The 20,937-nt window shown below is 42.8% G+C and overlaps 1 protein-coding gene across 5 annotated transcripts; it reads right to left on the bottom strand.

Annotated features, from left to right (window-relative positions):
* Nucleotides 1-2,183: 2,183 nt before the first annotated feature.
* SERTM1 (serine rich and transmembrane domain containing 1) lies at nt 2,184-20,635 on the bottom strand. 5 transcript variants are annotated; one of them, XR_003528849.1, is made up of 5 exons: nt 19,296-19,879; nt 18,138-18,196; nt 12,722-12,817; nt 3,195-5,568; nt 2,184-2,516 (listed from the first exon to the last, which is right to left on the bottom strand). XR_003528849.1 is itself a non-coding variant. In XM_027650691.1 (3 exons), the coding sequence occupies exons 1-3, from the start codon at nt 20,276-20,278 to the stop codon at nt 5,554-5,556; spliced, it is 243 nt and encodes an 80-aa protein (XP_027506492.1). In that variant the 5' UTR covers nt 20,279-20,374; the 3' UTR covers nt 4,399-5,553. The 5 variants fall into 5 exon arrangements, 2 of the variants coding, with proteins under 2 accessions (XP_027506492.1, XP_027506482.1); XR_003528850.1 differs by lacking the exons at nt 18,138-18,196; nt 19,296-19,879 and adding an exon at nt 20,538-20,635 and having other exon boundaries at nt 2,185-2,516; XR_003528848.1 differs by lacking the exon at nt 18,138-18,196 and having other exon boundaries at nt 2,185-2,457.
* Nucleotides 20,636-20,937: the final 302 nt, after the last annotated feature.

A 20,937-nucleotide genomic window follows, 5' to 3' on the forward strand; every position in this document is an offset into this window, starting at 1 on the left:
AAACCAGTCCAATTTCCTGAAGGCAACCGGAGATCCTATACATGTTGATAGCAACCTACTGTGATTTTCAGACTTACAGTGGATAATCAGCTCCCATTGATATAAAACAAAGAAAACAGAAGTGAAAAATAGCTCATCATCCTGGTCCTGCCTCATTGTCACCTGCATGGTGATTACCATGATTACAGTAATGCACCTACCTGGTCTTGGAAGTGAATACACAGGAGGCTGATGTTGCTTTTACCTCCAAAGCACAGTGCTAGGAGGAGCTATGGCAACAGCTGTCATCAGAAAAGTGCCCCTGGCCAAACCCCAGACTGGGGCAGCATCTTGGCTGGTTTTAGCCCCTCGTTTACAGCTGAGTGATCTAGGAGCTTTGTGGAGCTGTGGTGTGAGCGTGGGGCTGTGGCTGCAGGTGGGTCCCATTGGCACGTCAAACTGACTGGCATCACATAGATCATTTAGTGTAAAGCAACTTGAGGGCTGCTCTAGGTTATGCCAAAGACATAGGCAAGAGCAAGCCCACTTTTCTTGAAGAAAAAAAAAGGGTGTTTTCAAGCTGCTTTTGCACCCTGCATTTGGGGCATGTAATCCTCCACTGTAGCCACAGAGTGGGGCCGTTTTCTTCGGGAGCCTACAAAGGGCAGTGGATGTGAAAAGGTCATTCAGCTGGGGAAGCAGCTGAGCTGTGATTCACTATGTTTCCTTAGACAAGCATAACAGATGCAGTGAAAACAGTCCTATCAAGAAAAATGGAAGGTATACGGACCTCATAAATAACCTTCCCACACAGATGTCATTCCCAGTGGTCTCACAAAAAAAAAAAAAAAAAGGGACTCTGAAGGAAAAAGGCTCAAGTACAGCAGAGCATGATGCTCCATGGGGATTCAGCCTTGCCAGAGTACCATGGGGTTAGACAGTGAGAGCAGGGCAAACAAGTTGCACAGAGTGGAATAAGAATTGTTCCCAAGTTAAAAGATATTTATAGGAAATCCAGACAAGACTTTCAGCTTACAGAGAGAAACCTTTCAGGTGAGCTGGCAGACAGAGAAGGGCTGAATGCTGAAAATAATTCCAGTAGAATAAACTCTCAGCAGATGAAGAGTTGCTAAGTGGTACTAAGAACATGACATTTCAGGATGGGAATAATTTGGTAATGTTGAGGACAGACGAATATGATGGGTTAGTTTGACAAGTAGGGCCAAGGTGGCCAGCAGTGCAAGAGTCTTACATATAAAGCCTACTACAGCCTTCACCATGTACTCTTTGATTAAATATGCTTAAATGGACCATATTTGTTGAACTTTCCTCATCCATGCTTTATTCATATTTTTCTTCCTATAGATTTCCAAGTATACTTTGCAACTACCTGATGTCATGCAGTCTTGGAGTCATATATTACCAAAGCTAATGGCACTGTTGGGAGTCAGAGGGCTTAGTAAAAACTAAAAGGGCTCAGGGCAAGAGATGACTGTTAAATGTCAAAATTGTAAAAGAAACCCACACCACAAAAAGGCAGTGGAAAAGCTGGAAAAATGTATGGCTGCAGGCAGAAGGGGAGGCAGAGCAACTCTTTAGCAACAAATTATTGAACAAATCACCTCCTAGTAAAGATATTGCTTACTAAGCTCCAGGGATGAGAAAACATATCAGGAGGAAGCAGCAAGCCAGAAGCCGCTGAGTTTTTGCCCTGATGTGATCCACAGGATCAGCTGCAGGGAGGCCAACACATGCAGATGCCACAGCCCTTCTGGGCAGCCTGTGCCAGTGTTTGACTACCCTCATAGTAAAATATTTTCTTGTGATCAGGTGGAATTTCCCATGTTTCAGTTTGGGCCCATTGACTCTTGTCCTGTCATTGGGCATCACCAGGAAGACCCTGGCTCCCTCTTCTTCCTCTTTCTCATGAGGTATTTATACATATTGATGAGATCCTTCTGAGCCTTCTCTAGACTAAACAGTCCCAGGTCTCTCAGCCTCTCCTCACATGATAGATGCACCATCCATTAATCATCTTAGTAGCCAAGCACTGGACTCACTGCAGTATCTCCACCTCTCTCTTCTACTGGGGAACCCAGGAATGGACACAGGAAAAAAAATTCCTGCAACTCTAGTTAATAGAATAGAATAGAATATTTTCCGTTGGAAGGGACCTACAGTGACCATCTAATCCAACTCCAGGGTTTACCAAAAGTTAGAGCATGTTAAGGGCATTGTCTAAGTGCCTCTTAAACACTGACAGGCTTGGGGTATCAACCACCTCTCTAGGAATCCTGTTCTAGTGTTGTCAAGTTAGCTCAGGCTCAGGTTGTCAGATTGGTTTGTTTTTTCTTTTCTCTTTTTTTTTTCTTGATGAACTGGTACTTAGCAATCCTCAAAAATGCCATGGTGCTTTTCTCCTGTGGCTTCTCCTGATGCTATTTTGTTGGATCCTACTTGTTTCTACTCAGATCTGTCCTGAAGAGAACAGGTGCAACTCAGCTGAAATCAGGACGACTATACAATCCCATATGTCACTGCAGAGTGGGAAAAAATTAATAGCGTCTAGTAAACTACAAAGCAAAATCAAATGTGTGGTTTCAGTTATTGTTGCTACTTCTTGCAGTCTGAAAAGAACTTTTTGTTCTTGTGAAGTTTGACAACAGCCAATTGAACAAAGCCAATGGGGTTTTAACAGTCTGTATTTTAATATTAAATGTCTCCATATCTGCAAGTATAAACATATTGCTGGGAACAAATACCCATCTCAACCTCTGGTCTCATCTCTGGTTTTGATTAAATTTCTGCATTTGCAGCAGAGGAAGCAACAAATTTACAACTTTGCCAGTAAGAGAAGATAGTTGAACAGTTGCCCTCCCTTGATTTACAGTTCATTTATTTTTATCTGCCAGTCAACACACAAATACATTCTGTTACAGGTTTAGGATTTGGAAGAGCTTTCAGAAAGGAAATAATATTTCCTGATCCCTCTTAAATAGTTACCTCTTTTCTCACAGCAATTACAGTGAAAAGTGACATACAAGAAATTTTTGTCTAGATGTATAAAATATTCCAAGCAATAAATATATTCATCAAACCAGTTTGGCTCAGGGAACCTGAAGGCTTAAATTCTTTATTAGTCAGCAAGTTCTTTGACTTTGTAAGGAGCTAATCACCACAGTAAGTCATTATCACTTACCATACTCTATACTCACTTTTAAAAATTGAAAACACCGACTCCAGAATCATCTGTGTTGTTTGGCTGAGAAGCTGCATTTCTAATGATTATATTTACACTGGGCTTTCCAAATTTCTCTTTTAAAGCCTGTGTAGTTAATGACAGTCTGTCTTGTTGACGAGCACAATGACAGGTTTGCAGGAGGCATAAATCTGGTTGGGAGGTCTTCTGCAGCTCCGTAACCCCTAAGCCTGCTGGGTAGTAGGCTTGCCATGCAAGGAGAGGGCAGCTGCCCTGTGTTCCTGTTGAGACCAATCCATCTCCCAGAGCTGTGCCTGCTGTTATGCCAGCAACAGAAACAGCAGTGACATCGCTGTACCCTTTCTTGGGTCTCTGCAGTAGCTTGGATCCTGCCATGAGAGCAAAAGTTGCATGGGCTTGAGTGGCAGGATGGGGCTGTGCTCACACAGTGCAGTAAGAAAAACAAGGCATCACACTGCAGTATGTGGCTGCAGTCCTAGCAAGTCACACTTGGCATTCCAAATCACTACTTTGAATGTCTGGCTTGATTTAAAGCCCAGCTGACCAAAGGATCCTGTTAACAAAGCTTCTAGTTATTTTACTGCAGAAATTGAGTGAAGTGTTACATTTTGGGCTGGGGGAATCATAACCGAAACTATGACATGGCAAAAAGGAATGAGACTGATGAAACATCATCCATTTCTCTCCCTCTCATCTCTGGCCTTTCCTTATGCTGACGGAGAAAACAGGCAAGGCCACTGCCATTTTCCTGCCCATCCCTTCCTGCTCTCTGCAGGTACAGCTCTGACGGTCAGGGCACAGGTCTGCCTGGCCATAACACAGATCCTCAAGTCCTCGCTCCACCCCAGTGTGCATTTGTGAAATCACAGGACAAAACCTGGCCCAGAAAGTCTTCACCAGTACAAGTAATTTCTGTCCCTGCTAGCCCTGCTCACATGAGTACAAATATCTTGTGCCTAAAGGACAGTTTAGGAGCTATTCCCTTGAAAACTACATTTGTTGATTGCAGGTCTTTTAAAAGAAATCACTAGTTTGTCCCGGTATCCAGTAAGAATAAGCTACAGTATTAGTGAAGAATGCAAAGGAGTTGAGTGGTATTTATGATTCAGCAGCAAAAGCTGCCCCCTGGAGGAACAAGTCATTAAGCAAATGAGCTGCAACAGGGTCTAAAAATACCTCCACACATTCGATACTGAGTATTGTTATTAAAGTCACTTTACTAAGTTAACCAGAGACTCAAAAACTGAAATACAGACTTTATACAGAACAAGTTGGGAGTACAAATAAACACAGGCAATATTCTTCAAGAAATGGATTTTAGTTGTGTTTTATAAACATCAATAAATACCAAAAAAAGACATGAAAATTAAAAAAAAAAAGAAACAATACCAACAGCTTCAATTTTTCATAATATTTATAATTTAAGCAGATTTTTTTTATACTTTTGCAATAGGGATTTCATTCAGAAGTCCTTATATAATTAAAACATGAGAAAGAAAATTAGTCAGTATATTACTGACACAAAACCAAGGAAGGGGTCACAACTAGGGCAGAAAACTGACACATCAAGTTAAAACTGTATTACAATTTGGCAGGAATGCTCTTAATGAATACCATATATGTGTGAGAAAGAGACAGCATCACTATTACAGGCAAGAAATGATGATCAAGTATCATTATCCATTGTCCAAAATGAAAATTAGTTAAAGAAGAAATGAAGACTAGAAAAGGAAAGGGGAAAAAATAAGGAAACTTAAAAAACCTCCTCTTCATAACAGTCTTCTAAGGCGAATGTTGCATGCATTACCTCCCCAAGAAACTAGACAGAGCTCTCCCATTCCCCATGTATTACCTTTCATTTAGTTTCATGAAGAAAGGTTTGAGAGAGCAGAGCGCTGGGAAGAAATACTACAAACCTCTAAATTAGTGAATGAACTTCCAGCATCACTATTGTATTCTGGGTAGGAGGAACTGGAAGAAATTATGTTTTTCAGCCTCTGCAGTGCAATGATCAACAGCAAAAGGAGAAAAGCTAAGAGGCTAAGGAATATAGAAACATAGACATAAACATTGGATAAACGGCCAGGTGATGAATCCACTGAAGTTGAAAGAGATGTGGGATACAGCTCCAGAAAAGTCCCATTTTCCATGTTTCCTACAAATCCAGATGAAGGGTCAGGTTCTGACATTACTGGATTTGAGTTTTAAAAATCACAACAGATCTTGTATTCAAAGGTTTTAGTAAAATAAAAAGGGTTTATATTAAGCGAGCATTTTTCCATCACAACGGTGAGATGACGAGTCAGACAGTGAACAAATTTATCCTTTACTGCTCAAGCCAGGACAATTTAAGATCATATCCTTTGGAACTGCAAGAAAAAAAAGAGGCAAGATTAATATACTAGCAGATAATGTGCACCTGATACAATTTAGCTCTTAAGAGTTAAAAGTTATTATTCCTTAGCACAAAGCTGCAATTCTTAAAAAATTAGCTAGGAACTATCTGCATATCTCAATTTTCCAAAATGCAGGGATTAGGAGAAATCCTACTGAATCCTAATGAATTAAAGTTGACTTCTCCACCATGAGTTGTTTAACTGAAAGGGACAATCAAAAATGTGCTTTATATGGGACAGAGATATTGGAATCCAAATTCATCTAGTGGAAAAAATCTAGTCAAGGAATGAAACTCCTTCTCAAGACTTCAGCTCCTCAATCTAGATGAGCAAGGCCACCCAACATCACAATGGATGATGAATCCATTAGCCACTTACTCCATAGTGTCTTGCTAGAGGTACCCAGAATGAGAAAATCTGCCAGACTTGCTTTCTTACTATGTATTTTTAAAATGGTTTGAATGGTTTCAAGTATCAAAATGCATCTTGCTGTAATTCTGCCATGGCAGATTTCAATGGCAGGCAGGTTTCAGTGAAGTGATGCAGCTTCTGACACCTACAGTCAAAATCCTAAGGGAATGGGCAGCCCTGTCAGCTGAGCAAGCATGAGGTGACTATCTAAGGGCAGCAAACACTAACTGGGAAGAGATCCCACCTTTGAAAAAGCTTTGCCTCCAGCCATTTGTCAGAACCTGGAAGCTCCAGTGCTGGTAAAGGTCAGAGTAGCACAAGATAAGCAGATCAGGGAATGCTAGGATGCTTTCCTTTAAACGAACATAGTCAGTCCCCTGGTGCAGGCTGGAAGCATAAGAGAAGACTTGGTGATGAGGAATTGCTTGTAAAAAGCTGACATGCTGTAGCTGAATTACATGGCATAACCCTTGTTTTTGTTTTGGTACAAAAGAGATAATGCAAGTTGCATACAAGGTAAGAAATTAAGATCATTCTCTGCATATAATCACCCACATGCAATCTTGCCATCCATCCATTCATGGTCAGCCTCTCACTGTAGATACCCAGGCACCACAAGGAAAGTCAGCAAGCTTTCCTCCGATAAGGAAAACAATATCTAGACAGAACTACCTTCCCAGTGTGATTCCTCTCATCCTGACCATGGTTTCAGCCATGTCCTGTGGTCACAGTTCAATACAATTATCTCTGACTCACATTTAGAAGCTTTGAGGAAAATTCCACTGATTTTCATAGTGACAGAGAGCACAAACAACATCAGCATCAGTCAGAGAGACAGAATCAGACCTTGAAGTGATGATGTGACAGCCTGGAGTCTCTCCTTCTCTGTGTCACACAACCGCCCAAGTATCTATCTGGGTTTCCATGGGAGTGTCCCATTACTGTTCCCAGCAACGACCTGCCTTATAATTTTTCCTTTAAATGTGCAACTTTTTCTAACTTTCTTCAAGTACCTCTTTCTTCAAGAGGCTGACACTTTTTGAAATTAGGTGTGACCACAAAAGCCCCAACCTGAACTAAGGATGCTTTAAAAGTATAAGGTATTTAAAATTCCTAGAAGTTTGCTTTCCAGACACTGAAGTTATTTGCATAGTTACCTACTGTACTTTGGCACTGTAAATTAAATTTAGGTTATGCTATATGCCATTAAAAGCCCTAAGAGCCTGAGTAAACAAGTACTACATTAGGTGGTAAGTAGAATTTAATTGTACCTTTTTAGCCAAGATGGCTAAACTCCCTTTTATCTGCATGGACAGGATGGCCAGATCACAGCTGCCTTTGGGAATGAAAGATAGCCACTCCTAACCCCAAATATGTCCAGGCATTGCTTGAAGGGTGCTAGCTGGCCAAAACCATGCCAGGAGGTCAGTTTACTAATTCAACAGGAGCCTATGTCCTGGCCTGGATTAATTTACTAGTACACACACATCCATAATGCTTTTATGGACAAAAGGTTACATTCCAGATGTTATTTTATTGTTTATTGCTTTCATTGTTTTATAGTGGAGCTTTTGATAGCCTTAACCAAGCATCCCAATAGCCTACAAGACATGCAGGAGTACAGAACTGCACCTATATATACCAGAAAAAAATATTCTTACCCTTGTGGTATATAACTCATACTGATGCATAAAATATACTAAACCAAAACAATTTTATAACCTTAATAGTATTAAGCTCCACAGGAAACAGTATTTGTTGTACCTCGTGAAATAACTCATAACAGACTGAACAAAGAGAGCTCCTTATGAGATTATACTCCTTTTGAACTGTCTTTAATTTAGTGATCCAAAATTAACTAATGGAACAATATGTGTTCATTTCATGTTCTGGAAGTAGTTGTGTTATAGCTAATTTATCCTTTTTAAAAAATAAGCTTTGATATAGGAGATATTTATCCTTAATTACTCGTCATAATGAAAAGCAGATCCATTATTAATTGAATTGCTCTATAATAACTTAAGGAATTAATTCACATGAATTCTTTAACATGGCAGAAGTTAAAAGTCTTTAAATTTTTCACAAATTTTAAACCTACTATATTCTAATTTTATCATTAACACTTTTGGCCCTGCTACAAGGAAGAACTTTGGCATGGTACTTTTTTTGAAGTTAGTGAAAAACCTATGGTCTTAAACTGGACTAATCTGAACCTCAGTTAAGCAGAGATGTGAGTGCTTTGATAAATCAGAGCTTTTATAGGTCTTACACCATCACCCAGGCTACTTTTAACTGAGCATTTTGTAATGAGGTCAGAGACACTGTAAAAATTCTGATTCCAAATGACTATGGCCTAGATTCCAGTTGTCTCACTAACACTGTGTAGTGACGCAATGTGTAAATGTAGCTTCGGCTAAAGTGGATAGTATTTTAGGAAGAAGAAAAAAAATCTGCGTTGTTTTAAACACAGAGTTAAAAATATGGGCCTAAAGTCTAAGGTCCTACTCAGTCTAAAAGGATTTTTACCAACCATCTGCACCCTATTGGAGTAAAATGGCAGAATCATACAGATTGTGAACATATCTGGTCCTGACAATTCAGTAGTTTTCATAGGAAAGGTACAAAATGCATAAGAAATAAAACAGATCTGATCCTGCTCCATGATGATGATTCCTGGTGCTGTTCCAGCACGGTGATCCTGCCAGAGAGCAGCCAGGATGGCTCAGCCAGCGATGTGTGGCAGGGTTGCAAACACCTGAACAAACACATTCTGAACCTCATGCAACTCCATGGTTCTAGGGCTGCACAAACCTCTGCCATGCTGCAAATTAGACCTCACAGCCTTTAAGAGCCTAGTTTTATTCAGTGCACCACATCTACCACTTCGGCTGAGGTTTCTACTTCTGCTGGGAGAAGACGGTAAATGGCATGAACCATTTGTCTCTCTTACCCCAATTCTCCCAAAGGAATAATCCCCATAAAGCCAGATGTCAGCTTCACCTTCCTGTTTGGTAATTGGTTTTTTTGCACTTCTGAAAGTGAAATAGAACAACACCATAACATCTAGCCCAAACCTAGTCCCAAAAAAATGACTGGGAATTTTGTCACTGACTTCAAAGCGTGGCAAAAATACCTAACTGCAATAAACCCATTGTCTTTGTGAGAGCCATAAACTAATCAAGGAATTTAACAAAGGAGCCAAAGTTTTCAAATTCTGTAGTGGTCCCTGCCTTCTCTTCATCTATTGTTGGAAAGCTGAGTTGGTTTAAGGCAAAGAATTAACTGAAAGTGTTGTTCCTGAATGACTGCAGATGGAGAAGAATTTTAACTCTATTTGACAGGAGAAGGCTTTCCAGCTAACTCCTGAAAACTCCTGGGACAGGAGAACTGGAACCTGCCTGCTGGGGGACTCAGATTTTGTGGTGTAGCTGGATCTGGATTACTTTCTCAGAGGCACTTCTGCAGTGCCAGGGTAGGGTTCTGTGACTTGAGGAGTCTTCCTGAGTCATTGAGTTCTGCCCCACTGCCGAAAGGCCCAAGTGCCTTTCTGACACTGGCTAATTTTTCCTGTTGCTATTACTCCATTGTTACAGCAGCCTTGCTGCTCCGATGGACAAACTGCTTAGAAGATTCACACATTTCAGTAAAAGAACTCAGTGTTCCAAGAAGGCAGACTCTACCTCCATGCTCTGCTGGTTTTAGATGTACAAGAGAGCAAAACCTTGTTCTGTTACTTTAGTCCCCAAATATGAGGGTTGGCACACAAGGAGAGGCTCTCCTAGACACATGGTGTCATTTGTACATCCTGGCTTTTCAACCAAACCACTATTTAAGTATTTTCTTCAATGTGTGCATTGTTTCTCCATTCATGTCCTTGGTATAAATCACTTTCCACAGGTGAGAACTACCACTCATATCCCAAGGGTAGGCCTACCTGGCAGATACTATAGGCAGGCTCAGTTGGAGTTGTTAATATTTTCTTTTATCCTGTGGTAAGTGGGAGATAGGCAAAGAGGCATTCAATAGAAGGAGGGCAAACTGGATAGGTGAGGGATCAAGCAAGGCATCACTATGTAAAAGGTCAGTCCCAGATACCGTGCAGTACCATGCCTGGGTAGCCATGCCGGAGCTATCCACTGTTTGCATATTTGACAGTACTGGTCATAAAAACTATTTTGTCAGACAATGCAAATGTGATCAGGAGCAGAGGTCTCACAATTAGCATATGCCATGAGTACCAAATTATAGGTAACATATGTAATTTAATCTTTAGGATCGCTGAGACAGTAGTCATCTCCCTGTTCAAACTAACGTGAATGTTAAATGAGACTGCAACACTACCCAGGATGGCATGCAGCAAACTGAACTTTTTCACAGTCCCAATGTCATAAATGCTTTACCATCCAGCCATCTGTATTGCATGCCTCCACATACCCTGATGGAACAACTCTATTTCTCCAGGCTCAGTGAAATATTATTTAATGGAGCATACTCACTACCACTGAAACGCTAAAAACTGAGGAACAGGAAGCAAAAATAAGTCTGGTAGATTGAATTTCTTGGGAGTTTATCGGCCATAGAAAAGGACTTTGTTTTCTTGGTTCTTCCTGTATTTTTGTGACTACAAGCTGAGAAATACCTAGGCTGTTTCAGAGGCTTCAAAATGTTTAAGCAGAGAGACAGACTGACATCAAAGAAAACCAGCATTTTTATGCAAAATAAACTAACATTTTTGTCACACTCTCCCATGAACTCTTTCTTTACAGGTAGAAGGTATTCTAGAAAGCCCTTATTGTAAACAACTTCTAACAGATGAGAGCTTAATTTGCCTTTAGCATAGTTACAAGAGTGAGGTCCCTCATTCGGCTTAACTTCAATATGCTGTTAATTGTACCTGCCTTCCTTCCATGAAAATTTAAAATCCTCTTGGCTGATTTCAGCCCAATGTACACAGAAAGGCAGAAGATGAGTGCAACAAAAGGGATAGATTTAATCTTCAAAAGAGAGGGCTCTGTGAAGCGGGACAGGGAGTCCCTCACTGACCCATGCAGGACAGCTGAAGAAGCTTGCCCCCATCAGATGTCTCTGGATCTTTGCAAAGGGAGCCTCTGACCACCAAGCTTCATTATTTTGTACACACCGCCATCCCGTGAATCTAATTCCCATGCTAGCACATGTGTGTCTCAGATGACATGGAGATAAAGGTCAAAGCAGCACATCACACTAGTGGAATAATGCATCCACTATGGATGACTTGGGACCATGCCCATGATGGGGAGGATCTGGTGGTTAGCAGATCCTAGATGGCACTGGAAATCTGGCTAGAAAATGGCTAGGAAAGGGAGATGAGTTGCAAGATGGTACTCTGGGCCTGTGCAAAAATTGCTTCCTCTGTATTAGGCAAATAGCTCTTTGTTTTGGGTAGGAGAGGGGAGGTAGAGGACATTCATTAAAGTGACACTATTAAAGAACTCTTAAGTGTGTTCTCTGCTCCATTTTGCCCTTTTGTAAAGTTAATGCCAGGAGTGAGCAGATAATGATATCATTCTCTCATGAGCTGAAACCAGAACCACCTCTCCTTTGTTCAGCATCAGGGCAGGAAGAGCAGGAGGTTCCCAGTTGATATGATGATGCCAGATACAGGATGAGACCTCCTCATCCCTAAAGGTGTGTCGCCCTCCCCCAGGTTCTGTTATCATAGTGATTGCTTCCAAAAGCTGGCAGCAAGAGTTCACTAGATCAATACATGTATGAAGGCCAGTGAGCTTCTGGTTTCATCTTCCCCCTCACTGCCTTTGTTTTCTACATTTATTTCCTTTAGCACATAGGACTATATTACCAATATTGTCTTTCCAGCTAACTTGTAACACAAAGTATTTAATGCCAATAAAGATATGTTTGCACGCTCATATTGAAGGGCTGAATGAACTTTAAGTACTGTGAACACTTCAGCCTTGAAAAGCAATTTGCTCTAGACTGGAAAAATATAGCAATTTAAAATCATGCAACTAAATAAGATGGTAGCTCTAGACAGAAAAAAGAAGTAAGTAACATCTTATTCCATTGAAAATGTAGGTAGGAAAGGAAAAGAATGAGTGCTCACTTGGAGTTTACCAAGACTATGATCCTTAATACTTCTTATTCTTGCATAAATGCCTTTGGCAATTAAAAGACCTGAAGTAATTAGGATGCTTCTTTTTCCCATTATAGTTGGACCCTTCAGGAGCAGAAAATCCCTTTATCACTCTGCCTGGCAAACAGGATCAGTGGGCAACTGACTCAATAAAACAGAGTACAGCAGGAAAAGAAAAAAACTATTTCCTGCCACAAGCAAAGTTTTCCTTTTAATTTATGATCTAATTTCATTTTTTTATTATGATTTAATATGATTTAAATTTATGTCTTTGAAAATCTAAGAGGACAAGAGGACAAGTGCCCAGATGGCTTGGCTGCGGGTTAAAATCAAGTTATATTTTGTTTGGGGTTTCGTGTGGGGATGGGAAAAGGAAACTTTCAGAGCCATAAGGATACTTAGATTAATTCAGATAGGCTCAAATGATTCAATAATTCACATTTCCCATGGATCTGCAGTCTATAGAGTAATTTATATTAATGTAAAGCAAAGACATCATGACCTCAGATCAGACCCAGAACCTGTCAATTGAATCTGGTCTTTAACAGAAAAACAAGCAAGGAGAAAGAATAAAATACTTACAAGCAGGAAGAAGATACGGGGATACAAGCCAAATGTCCAATGTGCAGGTTGGTTATCACGCCCAAATCTAAAGGGACTGCATGGTGAGAAAAGCACCTATAAAAAAGCAAATAAAAGCTTTAGTAATCAAAGTTTAGTAATAACTACAATAGTAATAAAAAACAAGGAGGAAAAGTGCTCAATTTTGACTACTCTTAGTGCCAGAAATTTCAGAAAAAAACCAAACCAACTGGAATGCTGGCTTGTGTTTTATTCCTGCTAGCGACATCCTTCTGCTGTCCAGTTACAGCACTGCATGTGCAATATAAAAACCATGATCCTGAACTCTGCTTTACAGCCATTCTTTGATAACACCTTTCTCCTCTTCTTTTGCAATGTGCTCCAGGACCAAGACAGACATCTGTCCCGTGGCACCTTTCTAAGCAATGAAGCACTGTATCTGCACTCCAATTCATTTTGCATTACCTCTAAAAATTTCTGCCAAGAATCAGCCCTGTCAGATTACACACTATTATTTATTTATTCTCTTTATTTCAGACTATCTGCAGTTTAAGTTCACATACCTGAAATACCCAAACTGAATGCTGTATTTGCACAGGGATAATTAGAAGAATTGTGTGTGCTACATGCATTCAATATCTAGAATTAAAATGTAGCCCCTGAACTGTTTTTAATAAAGTAAATTAAATATCTTGTATATGAAGAAACAATCCCAGAATTTTGCAGATTAAAGCAAAAGTAGGGCTACCTTCAAAATGATCCTCCCCTCTGGGAGAGAAAAGACACTTTCACAATCATCGTACCTCTCAGAGCTCTACCTTTTCAGCACATTCGGTTCAACTGCTTTAGAGAAGCAGATCTCTGGGGATGGATGTTAACACGTTGTTGTGTTGCTTTCATCCCTTCAATCACTGAATCACTTATGGTTTAAACCTCTCCAAGTTCAATAAAGAAAATTATCTAATGCAGCTGTTAAAAGTCAGTATTGTTGAAATCCAAATGTTTTGATAACTTGACTATAGTAATGTTCTACCCAAAGAAGTCAGACAGCTTCCTGACCATCTCGCTACGCAGAAGGAGAGGTAGGAGTCTGCAGATGAACATCAATGTCAGCTTCCCTGAGGATGGACCCAGGACATCCTCTGGATGTGAGGGCATGCACCATGCCACTTTGTCCAGAAGCAGGTAGGCTGAAGCAGGTGGTGGTACTAGGATGGAGAGCAGGTACAAGAGCCCCCGTATACCTTTTCTGCAGCAAATATGCCTCATGTAACAAAGAGCTCTATACTGTGTCCCTCAGTTTTTTCTGCGCACAGCAGGCACCCTTTCCCTTCCCTTCCCTTTACTTCTTTCAGAACAGTTCTCTTGGGGGAAAGAGGTGTGAATCTCTGCAACAGGGACTGTATCTTCAACCAAGACAAGTATAAATGATTTTGCTTCTTTTCCATCTTTCTCTTGGCTCTCTATTCCCAGATACACAGAGCACTGCTTTTGCCCATTTAGTCCTTCATTCACCCCAATAGCTGGTGAGGCGAAGGAAACGGAGCCCACCAAGTCTTGAGCTGATTAAATAAGCCAGAGTTGTAGTGCAAAACACAAGGCATCCTCAAGGCTCCTTAAATGCAGGGATCTTATTCAAATGGCAAGTGTATACAGTGAGATGGGGAGGTCTGAGCTTTTGATTACCTTTGAAGAATAAATATCTGAACCAGTTTGATTACTTTTGAAAAAAAGAGAAATATTTGGACCAGAACATCAAGAAGCTTATCTTCAGAAGACCCCTGGGCATACACAGTTGTATCCCACAGTCCTTCATCCTTCTTGCACCACTCATATCCCCTTCACAGCTGTTTTCACTGTCTCAGCTGCAGCACTAGACCACAGAAGGATTTGGCCCAAACAATGTATTCATTCTCACTGACATCAAGATATGTGAGAAGCAGAGACCTTTCTTTTTCCTGTATCTCTCAGGATGTGAATGGAGTAAGGAGTCTCACTGTTGTACATCTAGGACCTCAGACAGGGAAATGGGGTCCTTCTGGTCCTGCCTCCAATGGGAGTGTCAATTTGAATCTCACCCCAAAGGACATACAGTCACCAGGGAAATTAGTCTCCTTCTTGTGCTTAAAATTTCTGGTTACTGAAAATTACAGGTTGCTGAAAAAAAACACCCAAAACTCTTCGCTGACAACAGTGATGGGTCAGATTTCCTGGTGTCCAGTCCCAGCTTTATTCCCTTCATTGCCACTCTAAATAATTTTTGTTATTGACACTCAGTCAAATTCAACCCAAGCAGAAACCTCAAAAGCCTTTGAGTTTCTGAAGTTTAATGATAGTGGGTGATCAGATAGAGGGGACATGAAGGATCACAGAGCCATTTGGTTCCCCCTAATAGCTTTAAATCTTGGTAATTGACTTCTACAGACAAACACAGCTGCTTAGTTGTTACTGTCAAAGTAAAAGACCCCAGGTGCCCAGCTGGAAAAGAGGTACAAAGCAAGGCTAGACAAGGAAGAGGGAGAAACCAGTGGGTATTGGGAATCCTTAACTTCTGCATTTTGTGTAATGACTTCTTGTTTGATTTCTTGCAACCCTAGATTTGGAAGTTTTGTTTGAATAGAAGATTTAGCGTAGTGTGGAATGGCTGCTTAATGAGAAATGAAAATTCTGCTAAAATCCATTTTCCTTAGTGGAACAAGTATATGAAAATATTTCAACTATTCCTGCCTTGTTTGTCTCCTTTCATGGTTGAGTCATCCCATTCCTGCTACCCCTCCTTGCCAAAGCCACAAGTGGCTGTGTGGAACATCCCACTGACACTGATAAGCCTTTCAGGAGAAGGTGCCATCCAGCCTAGGGGTGGGGGGATGGAGGGGGATAGGGGAGAGGAGTGGTGATGTAATTAGTCTCAGAACAAACAAAAAGTAATTAAACTTTTCTACCTCATGCCTGACTCTTAACATGGGCTGCTGATAACCACCTTTTAAATTTGACACAGACTGGCGCTGGGCTCCACAAGCTGGGCTCCACAACTCGGGCCAAATGGCCTGTGCAGAGGAGGGCTGTGCACTGTGTTTGCCCTTCCTGAAGCCACACAGACTTCTCATAGGGCAGTGCTTCAGCTCCTCCACATTGTTTACTCAGAGCAAAACCTACCAGATAAAACATCAAGCCCCAGGGCAAGCAGTCCTTGTTATCAGAGCTTGCTTTCATTTTCCATCAAGCTCACATGTGAGGCTAACAACTTGCAGAGCTCAGACCCTCAGGTTCAGCATTCCTCCAGGTAAAGGGGGGGAAAACTCCTCAGAAATATTGGCATAGTCCCCTTCATGTACAAGGAATACAGTTTTAGGACAAAATGTGGCTGAATCTGGAATTGAATGGATTTGAGATCTCTATTGTCTCTTTCAGGGCTGCAGCACAGCAACCTGCCCAGTGCCAGATGAGGTGGCTGCACACACGAGTGTACCTGAGAGCCTGCATCTCTCACTCCATGTGGGCACATCCACTCTCATCTCGGGAGACCTCTGTGCAGACTTCAGCAAGGGGCTCTGCTGAACAATAAGTGGCCTTTACCTTTGCTAGTCAATGGGATTATTAGTTCTTAACTAACGAAGCTGTGACCCAGTAAGCAGAGTCCTGATTAATAAGAAAACACTCTCCTATTGTAAAATTCAGCTGACATACTGGCTTCAAAGTATTTTATAAAAACAAAGGATACAGTACATATCAAACTCAAAAATGTCAAGCAGATTTCATTTTAACTTAGAAATCCTGACACAATATAAAGCTAGGACAGAATTTTGAACACTTGGCTCAAAAGGAATCTCTCTTAATGCATCATTTTGCTTCAGATTTTTTTTCTCTCCAAAAAAGGCAGATTGTAGTACCAATTACATACTGTGAACTTAAATGCAAGGGAATTTTAGGCACAAATGTGCTATCACAGTTACTATCACTGTAACTCTGCTTCCAGACTCCAGTGGCTCAGCATACTTTACCAAGAAAAGTAAGAAAACAACCTTCTCCTTTGATTCTCTGTTTCCCCTCACTGATATAACAAAGATCTCTATCCTTGCGACATTCATTATTTTATCAGTGCAGGCTGCATGCACACCCTCCCTTGACAAAGAGACCATGGCATTATCCTATCCATGTTTGTGTGCCTTATATTTACATACAGTCACTGTTTGCAAAACAGTCTGCAATAACTTAGGCAAAGATACAACACTATTGCAAAGGGAGTCACATTGAATCACTGAGCTATGTAAGCATAAGGGGGCAGGGTTGCACCTGAAATGCCAAAAAAGAGCAAGCAAGGATAACATGGACTATGAAAGGAGACTTTCTGCTGGTGCTAGATGGAGTGATCTGTTCAAGAAGTGCCTCTCAGATGGCCTAGCTTTAGAGGACACCATTGGGCTCAAATTCAGAGCCAGAGTAATTCCAGTGACAGGGATGGTGGCAGCAGCAGTGAAGGCTGGTCTTAAGCATCTCACCAGATGCTGAAGGCATCAAAGCAAAAACGAATGTGCCAGGACATTTCAAGGAAATTAAAGAAATGATGGACAAGGTGCCTACATGAAACTACAAGTAAGTGCAAGGTGGAGCTTGGGGAAACAAAAAGACGATGGCTTGAGGGAGAAAGATGCTGAGAGTACAGGCTGATCAAAGCCCAGGAGGTATGTCTTCGTAAAGCTGGAGAGGTGGTACATCATGTATGGGGACACCTGAAAGTGAAGCCTGCGACTGACGTGTCTGATGCAGGGGAGAAGGGGGAGCAGCAGAAGGACTGACAAAGAAGGGAGATACAGATGAAGTGGCAGGCTAAGAGGTGGGTTTTGCAGCAGCGCCATGGATCGACTATGTCATAACAGGATTTCCTCTGCGCAAGCCAGGAAAAGGAGGTAACCGGAGTCATGAAGACACAGGGGGAGGAGTGCTTGCAAAAGAGTGCAGGAGGTAGAGGTGACAATATATTGACTTCTTAGTAATGGACTTTTAAAATTTCAAGTCTCAAACCTATCAGAAACATCATATTTTTCAGCAACTTCTGAATACACTCTGTCGTTAAGATAATTCCTCTTCTTCTTCTGCATAGATAGGGTGCCAGGAGGAAAAACTGCATTGCTTCCTGGCTCTGATGAGAAATTTACAGAATAAACTTATAATTTCCACTGCACCACTAAGACCCAACTATGAACAAAGACACTTGCCAGACACGAGCTACCCTGAGTTCAGCCTTTTACATGTGAATAGGTTAACAAAATGCAAACGGCAATAACTTCATATATATACAGTCATCTACACGGTGATAGTACTAGATTAGACTTCGATGCTGAAACAGCCCAAGACCCCTTCCCCACCAGTTCATGGTCCTACAGCATTTATCCTCTTGACAGCAAAGCACACTTACTAGATATAGCAAGTAGCAGTCAGCAGGCAGGCAAGCCTGTTCACCAGAGCAGAGGAGAGCTGGGGAAACATGAGGGAGGCAGGGGTGAGATGCCTGCCTTTCCTTCCTCCACCTCGGGTGACATAAATGACCAAGTCTGAGAAAGAAGTGGGGAACAAAGGCAGCCAGTATACAGCTACAACCAGCAACAATCTCTAAAGAGAAAAAGCCCTTCTAGGCATTATAGAGAGAAAGCAGCTGGTGGTTTCAGGTTGCCTTTCGTTTTGGTCTGTTCAGGCACAGAAAAGTCATAGTGGGTTCAAAATGACTGTAAAAAGCAAAATCACAAGGAAACAGACATCAACCCTCCATCTGGATCCCTTATCAGAATAAAACTGCCAGCATGATACACATCCTGTAGGGTCCAGATTTTATACGTCTCCACCTTTCTCCCATTCTACTATAATTAATTAAGAATTAAATTTAATAATAGTCAATATGCATTCCTAACTGTCTTTGCTTATATAAATGTTAATCAACATGGCAAATGCTCAGCCTTTTACCACTATTTTCACAATTTTCCTCTAACTGTCTAACATTTGCAAGCGTAGGAAGAGTTTGTTCTGTTCCAAACTTTATTACCTCTACCAAAATGATGTTGTAACAGCCTGCAGATTTTAGCTAGACATAAAGTGTTTGTGCACCCATCCTGTTTTCTTTTTTCTACTGCTGTGCTGTCTAAGCTCAGCTCTTCTCTCAGTACGTTAGATAGGCATGTTACAATTTATTTGCAGAGGGAGCAATTCTTTTCCCGCCATCTTCCTGCAAACAATGTGAAAGAGCACACGCATGGCAATCTATGATGGGCAATCTATGCCCACAGAGCCAAGAATGTGCTTGCACAGTGATGACCCAATGCTCTGCACTATCACACCCCTGGTCTGCAGTATCTTTCAGCGATGGAAACCAGCCTGTGCGTCCCTTCTCTCCGCATCCCTCCTTCCAGAACCAGCACAACCCCGATGCTGTCTCCACGGTCTCCTAGAACGTTCCCCTTTCTGCCTCCAACAGAAGCAATTTCTCCGAACCGAAGAAGCGTTCATTCAATTTAAGCACTCTGACAAACCACGAAGTCAGGCTAAAAACAGGTTCTTTACAAAACACAGGCCTAACACGTACCTCAGTTAAACGTTTGTGAAAATCAAATGCCCTTGGTTACGGCACAGGACAGGCAAACCGCTGAGAAGGTTCTCTCGGAGCAGCAGCACCGGCGAGGCACGGCGGGCGCTGCTCCTGAGCTCGCGGCGGCTTCCCAAACCCGCCGGGACCCGCCTCAGCCGGTGCCGGACAGCGGGAGGAGCAGCCCCGGCGCTGCGGGACGTGCGAGCAACAGCGCCCGGCCGCCGGGCAGCTCTGCCGGCCGAGGGCACGAACAACGCGCACGGGGTACTAGGGCAGGGGGAAAAAAAGCACCCCAAACCCGGAGTGCCCACCTCCCTTGGAAAATGAAGGCGGCTGACCCCGCCGGGATGCTCCGGCTCAGGCGCAACCGGCAGCGCGGCACCTTCCTGCCCGCGGCCACCCCGCTGGGGCCGGGGCAGCTCCGCTCACCGCTCTCCGCTCACCACGCCCGGCTCCCACTGCGGCTCCTCCTGCCCGGCTCGGGCTCCGGTTCCGGCCCCGGCTCCCGCTGCCGTCTGTCCCGCGCGGCCGCGGAGGCAGCACCGCCCCCGGCCCGGCCCCCGCCCGGCCCCGCCGCCCCCCGTCCGGAGCCTCTCACTGCTGCGGGGCCGCGGAGCAGGAGAGCAGCCGCTGCCGCATCGCCCCGTACGGGCGGTCTGTGCTGTGGCAGGGGCTAAGGGCTGGGGGCTGGGGGTCGTCCCGCCCGCCCAGCGCGCCCTCTGTGTGCGAGCCTGGGAGAGGCGGTGCGCTCACGTGGAAGGGAGGTGAACCCCCCCTCCGCTTCACTGGCGTTGGAGGGTGGAAGTCACCGGCCATCGCACAAACCCGCCCCAACACCTGGCTCTTACCGTCCCACGGCTGTCCCACAGCATACATCCCCGGGGCTGATCCTTTTCCAAAGAGACTATGTGAAGTCCGTATCCCACAGGGCAGAGAGACCCGTGGGAAACGCGTGCTCCTTCGGGGCAAACTGTCTGCATAGGGTCAGATAGTGGCAGCACAACCGGGAGCTGGGCACAGCGAGGGAGTGGGTTAGAAAAGCGGCTCCCTGGGAAGTGGAAACTTGCAGGCGTCTTTCTAAAACTCTTCCAAGTTTTCAAGGTTTCTCAGGGATACTCTGATATCATGTACATGGCAGTGAATTAATAGTTGTGCCAAGACCAGCTGAGATAGTGACTATAAGCTAGTGTAAATAACAATAAAATCTGGCTTCCCTAGTTTATTTGGATCATGACTTACCTACAGATAACACATGCTCTGGAATCAAATAGTGAGAAAATACTGGCTGGATCAGGCGCATTTCCTTCTGTGGACACTGTGGAAGGAAAGGCTCATCTGGCTTCTGGTGTACTTGTCTCATCCACTATGATTTTTTTGGCCAAATGACTTTACTGTGGGTTAGAAATCAGTGATGAGCACTGTGAAGAGCAGATGGGGAGTTTAATGCACCCTCTGCAGCTCAGTCTTGTATCTGGCTAATGTCCATGTGAAGTTCTGAAAGGATGTTGGGAAAGGTTGTTCTTCATTTTAAATTGCTCTTAGGGAGCTGTGCAGTTCTTAATGTGCTGTGGAGGCACTTCTGTGAATTGTGCTTTCTTTGGTACAGTCTACACAGTTTCAGTAGAAGAGTAACTTGGAA

This window comes from Corapipo altera, unplaced genomic scaffold (genome assembly GCF_003945725.1).
Source record: "Corapipo altera isolate COAL_440 unplaced genomic scaffold, ASM394572v1 0, whole genome shotgun sequence".
In the NCBI taxonomy this organism is placed as follows: Eukaryota; Metazoa; Chordata; class Aves; order Passeriformes; family Pipridae; genus Corapipo; species Corapipo altera.

Coding starts and splice junctions, on each gene's coding strand:
- SERTM1 (XM_027650681.1), bottom strand. CDS start 5,388: ATGTCAGAACCTGACCCTTCATCTGGATTTGTAGGAAACATGGAAAAT.